Genomic DNA, 5,892 nt, shown 5'->3' on the forward strand with positions numbered 1-5,892 from the left:
ACGGGGTTTCACCATGTTGACCAGGATGGTCTCGATCTCTTGACCTCGTGATCCACCCGCCTCGGCCTCCCAAAGTGCTGGGATTACAGGCTTGAGCCACCGCGCCCGGCCTACCTGGCGATTTCTTATATTTTAGTAGAGACAGGGGTTTCACCATTTTGGCCAGGCTAGTCTCAAACTCCTGACCTAGAGTGATCCGCACACCTTGGCCTCCCAAAGTGCTGGGATTATAGGCGTGAGCCAACACACCCGGCTTGTATATATTTTTTAATGTTCAATTTGTTAACAAAAATTGAAATTGATTAAGACCCTGGTTACTGTGGGACTAACCCAGATCCTTTCTGAGCCTGTTGCTCAAATAAAGTGACTGTCAGAAGTGGCCACAGTGCTTTCAAAGCTTTCACAGATAAATTTCTTTCCAGAGGCCTTTCTTGCCTCAATATTAAAGTGAAGACTTTAAAAAAGGTGCAAAGATATTGGATTTTACCTCTGCTTTGTTCAGTGGGGAGTTCTTAGCCCACTCAAACAAATTTTCATACACATTCCCATCATAGCGGCCAAGCACAGAGCCAAGTGTCACATCCTGAAAATCAAATGCATCAACCAAAGCAACAGCATCTGAGCGAATCAGAGTGAGTAACTCCTTTACACGCTGGTTTACTTGGGTAATCTGAGACTCTGTCATAATGCTCCCCTAAAAGAGACCACAATAAGTAAATAAAACACACATATATATAGACAGACATAATTATATGCATATACAGCTATAAAGCAAACAATAATTATTTTTCTTTTATCTTTCTGTTTTTTGAGACAGAGTCTTACTCTGTCACCCAGGCTGGAGTACAGTGGTGCCATCTTGGCTCACTGCAACCTCTGCCTCCACAGTTCAAATGATTCTTGTGCCTCAGCCTCCCTCATAGCTGAGATTACAGGTGTACGCCACCATAACCAGCTAATTTTTATATTTTTAGTAGAGATGGGATTTCACCATGTTGGTCAGGCCGTTCTTGAATTCCTGACCTCAAGTGATCAATGCACCCGCCCTGGGCTCCCAAAGTGCTGGGATTATAGGCATGAGTGAGCCACTGCGCCAGGCCAACAATTATTTTTCTTTTTCTCTTTTTTTTTTTAATTGGGACAGAGTTTTGCTCTTGTTACCCAGGCTGGAGTGCAATGGCGCAATCTCGGCTCACCGCAACCTCCGTCTCCTGGGTTCAGGCAATTCTCCTGCCTCAGCCTCCTGAGTAGCTGGGATTACAGGCACGTGCTACCATGCCCAGCTGATTTTTTGTATTTTTAGTAGAGACGGGGTTTCACCGTGTTGATCAGGATGGTCTCGATCTCTTGACCTCGTGATCTACCCGCCTCGGCCTCCCAAAGTGCTGGGATTATAGGCGTGAGCCACCGCGCTGGGCCAAAGTGATAAGTTNTTTTTTTAAGATGGGGTTTTACCATGTTGGTCAGGCTGGTCTTGAACGCCCGACCTCAGGTGATCCACCCGCCTTGGCCTCCAAAATGCTTGGATTACAGGTGTGAGCCACCATGCCCAGCCTATTTTTCTTAAAACAACAAGGCTGGGTGTGGTGGCTCACTCATGCTTGTAATCCCAGCACTTTGAGAGGCTTCGGTGGGTGGATCACAAGATCAGGAGATCAAGACCATCCTGGCTAATATGGTGAAACCCCGTCTTTACTAAAGATACAAAAAATTAGCCGGGCGTGATGGTAGTAGTCCCTGCTGCTTGGGAGGCTGAGGCAGGAGAATCGCTTGAATCCGGGAGGCAGAGGTTGCAGTGAGCTGAGCTCACACCATTGCACTCCAGTGTGGGTAACAGCAAGATTCTGTCTCAAAAACAACAACAACAACAACAACAACAAACAATAAAAAAACTTAGAAAATACTGACCTGAAGAAAATCCCCTGTATTCTGACTGATTCCATACAGAGAATACAACAGACATAAATTCCTTAAGACAGCCTGAATGGCTTTATCTTGGATTTTGAGGAGTTTTTCTGAAAAGAGCTTAACTACCACATAGTGGCAATGTGCCTAAGATAGAAAGAAAACACCAGAGTTTGAGAATGGAAAAAGGTTCAATGCACAGTGACTAGGGTTTCTGCCCTAGAAAAGGCAGGATGCTGGGGGGCAGAGAAAAAGAAAAAGAACTACCACTGACCTCACTTGCTCGAACCAGGTCAACAGAAGTTAGGTTCCATGCTACCTCCTTGCTTTTTCTGTGAATCACCTCTGTTTGAAGGTTTTTTGCAGCAATTTCTACTAATCTGTTAAGACACAGATTGGAGGTCTGAGGAAATGATCAAGTCATCAGACAGATGACAGATGCCTTCTTGTCACCTCTTAGGGCCCCGGCCCCACTGCTGCATACTCTAGCTCCTGAGGGCAAGCTCACCTGGCTGCACGGAGTTTATATGCTTCCGTTAGGCCGTCGGGGCTGTTGATGTCCACCATGGTTGGCCAGACTGCTACCTGCTGTGGCTGGATGCGCTGACTGGGCAGGTCGTTCAAATAGGACACCATGCCACACACCAACTTTCCTGAGTGCACCTGGTCGTAACTTTTCATCAGGAACCTAAAAATCACCAGTAAACATACTTTTAGTAACTCCACTATTTTTTTATTTTTTTTTGAGATGGAGTTTCGTTCTTGCTGCCTAGGCTGGAGTGCAATGGCCCGATCATGGCTCACTGCAACCTCCGTCTCCCGGGTTCAAGCGATTCTTCAGCTTCAGCCTCCCAAGTAGCTGAGATTACAGGCATGCACTACCATGCCCGGCTAATTTTTGTGTTTTTTAGTAGAGATAGGGCTTCACCATGTTGGTCAGTCTGGTCTCGAACTCCTGACCTCAAGTGATCCGCCTGCCTCGGCCTCTCAAAGTGCTGGGATTACAGGTGTGAGACATTGTGCGCAGCCCAGTAACTCTACTCTTGACATGACTTCAAATGATGTAACAGGTGCTTCACACTCTCTAGCACAGTGAGTCAGTATGGAAGGCAAAATTATACCTTCAGGAACATATACACATATATGGTGAAAAGAAAACATGGGAACAAGAACCTAGGAAAAATACTAGAACATTCTTATGAACAGATGAGAGAAATCACGAATTTGATTCTCACCTAGCCGTCTGTAGCATCATGACAGTGTTTTCTCCCTCAAAGGTACAGGTTGGGGTGAAATTGACATAAATATTTGGAAGACCACTGCAATGAGAATAGCCATGCCCACCACAAGCCATCCGACATGCTTCAATGCCAGTGTTTGCCGTCCAGGAGGTGAAAGCCTTAAGTCCGGCGGTGAGGGCATGAAGCTAAGAGGACAAGCACAGATCCGTCAGAACATCTGTGGTGCTGACAGGCCAAGAACCAATGAGAAAACACACCCCTCCTCTCACATCCTGGCCACTGTCAAAACACAGCTGCCACACACGCAAACTGAAGAAGCGCAGCTGTCGGGAGGCCAGAAGAACAGAGAACACTACCCATGCCCTCCTGAACTGTTCTACTTGGAAGAAAAGTCACCACTTATGTTTCCTTGAATGACAAATAATTGACATGGTACAACATTTCTAATAACACTAAAAATACTTAAAAACAAACCCCACAAATCTTCATATCTGATCCACTTTCAACCAGAAAAAGTTCTACATAATTCTTTTCAGGCAATCAGTCCCAACATTTAATTTTCTCTGGACATGGTCCAATAGGCAACCATGAAACAGAAGGGTGCCCACGAGTCAATGAGACCAAACGCATACCTCAGGGAGTTCACTCAGGTCCCCTTGACCAATGCCTTCGTTAATCCGGTGATAGGTCTCCTTCATGTATGCGCCCACAAACTGGAAGGCATAGGCAGTGGCCAGAAGTGGAAAGAGTTTATACTGTTGGGTTTGAAAATCCAAAATCTGCGGTTCTGGTTCACTACATTACATAGAAAATAATAATAACAAGTAAATGTCTATACAGAACTTTCTATGTGCTAGGTTCTAATATAAGCGCTTGATATTTTAACTTTAGTCTTCATAAAGGCACTGTGAGGTAGTTACTATTATTATCTCCATTTTACACATGGGAAACTGAGAGGTTAAGAATCTGCCTGAGGTCACACAGCTCATATGTGACACATCTTAGATTTAAATTGAGGCTTTTTTCTTTTTTTTTGAGATGGAGTCTCCCTCTGTCGCTCAGGCTGGAGTGCAGTGGTACAATCTTGGCTCAAAGCAAGCTCTGCCTCCTGGGTTCAAGCAATTCTCCTGCCTCATCCTCCCATAATGTTGGGATTACAGCCGTGAGCCATGGTGCTCAGCCAAATGTAGGCTATCTGGCTCCTGAAGACCATGCTCTAATTACCTTGTACTGCTTTAGGTCGACAGAATTTTCTCTCTGCATAATCCATCTCTGTCCTAGTCTTTCCAGTATGATTAAGAAAACCACAGCTCCTAGCAACACATAAAACCAACACTAGCCAACCTAATAAGAAGGCAATGCTGAAAAGATCTGCTTGCTAGATGGCTGAATAGACTGTATTTTGACCACAATCTTGGAGAAGACCCAATGCACGGTGTTGAATATTTTGAAGTGTAAGAACTGGCAGAGGTCCGCTTGTATCAATTTCCTCATTACTTTTTAAAAATGTAATTATCATTATTATTATTTTTTTTTGAGACAAAATCTCCCTCTATCCCTCTATCATGCAAGCTGGAGCACAGTGTTGTGATCTTGGCTCACTGTAACCTCTACCTCCTGGGTTCAAGTGATTCTCCTGCCTCAGTCTCCTGAATAGCTGGAATTACAGGCACCGCCACTATGCCCAACTAATTTTTGTATTTTTAGTAAAGATGGGGTTTCACCATGTTGGCCAGGCTGGTCTTGAACTTCTGACTTCAAGCGATCGATCTGCCTTGGCCTCCCAAAGTGCTGGAATTACAGGCATGAGCCACTGTGCCTGGCTTTAAAATAAATTTATTATTTATTTTTTTTTCTTTTTTAGTTCCTTATCTGCCATCTGAATTCCATATTTATTTGTTTTTCATTGAGACAAGAGTCTCTCTGTCACCCAGGCTGGAGTACAGTGGTGCGATCTTGGCTCACTGCAACCTCTGCCTCCCGGGTTCAAGTGAGTCTTCTGCCTCAGCCTCCTAAGTAGCTGGGACTACAGGCACAGACCACGATGCCTGCCTAATTTTGTATTTTCAGTAGAGATGGGGTCTTACCATATTGGCCAGGCTGGTCTTGAACTCCTGACCTTGTGATCTGCCTGAATTGGCCTCCCAAAGTGCTGAGATTACAGTATGAGCTACTGTGCCTTGTCTATTTTTAATCTTTTTGAAAATGGACAAGTCTGCCCAACATAGCGAAACCGTGTCTCTACTAAAAATATAAAAATTGGCCAGGTGTGGTGGCGTCTGCCTGTAATCCCAGCTACTTGGGGGGCTTAGTAGAATCACTTGAACCCAGGAGGCAAAGGTTGCAGCAAGCTGAAATCGCACCACTGCATTCCAGCCTGGGTGACAGAGTGAGACTCTGTCTCAAAAGAAAAGAAAAGAAAAGAAAACAGACACAAGGTCTTGCTATGTTGCCCAGGTTGGTCTCAAACTCCTAGGCTCAAGCAATCTTTCTGCTTTGGCCTCCCAAAGTGCTTGGATTATAGGTGTAAGTTACCAAACCTGGCCAGTTTCTTTATTCATTAAGAGTAAAAAGAGTATCAGGAAGCATCAGTGAAAGGCAGTTGTAGGAATAAACTATGGCCATGAATGTAAAAAAGGGAAACAAATTTAATATCTTTTTTTTTTTTTTTTAGACGGAGTTTCGCTCGTTACCCAGGCTGGAGTGCAATGGCGCGATCTCGGCTCACCGCAACCTCCGCCTCCTG

The 5,892-nt window shown here is 44.7% G+C and overlaps 1 protein-coding gene across 3 annotated transcripts in view; it reads right to left on the minus strand.

Annotated features, from left to right (window-relative positions):
• Positions 1-5,892, minus strand: part of ACOX1 (acyl-CoA oxidase 1) — a 30,346-nt gene that overhangs the window by 2,958 nt on the left and 21,496 nt on the right. For all 3 annotated transcript variants that reach the window (XM_017535801.2, XM_017535800.1, XM_017535802.2), the window contains 6 exons: positions 3,779-3,941; positions 3,141-3,331; positions 2,414-2,593; positions 2,180-2,285; positions 1,909-2,052; positions 488-694 (listed from right to left, as the gene is read on the minus strand). In XM_017535801.2, the coding sequence (XP_017391290.1) occupies positions 488-694; positions 1,909-2,052; positions 2,180-2,285; positions 2,414-2,593; positions 3,141-3,331; positions 3,779-3,941 (991 nt within the window). The remainder of the gene's footprint in view (positions 1-487; positions 695-1,908; positions 2,053-2,179; positions 2,286-2,413; positions 2,594-3,140; positions 3,332-3,778; positions 3,942-5,892) is intronic.

This window comes from Cebus imitator, unplaced genomic scaffold (genome assembly GCF_001604975.1).
Source record: "Cebus imitator isolate Cc_AM_T3 unplaced genomic scaffold, Cebus_imitator-1.0 Scaffold93, whole genome shotgun sequence".
NCBI lineage: Eukaryota > Metazoa > Chordata > Mammalia > Primates > Cebidae > Cebus > Cebus imitator.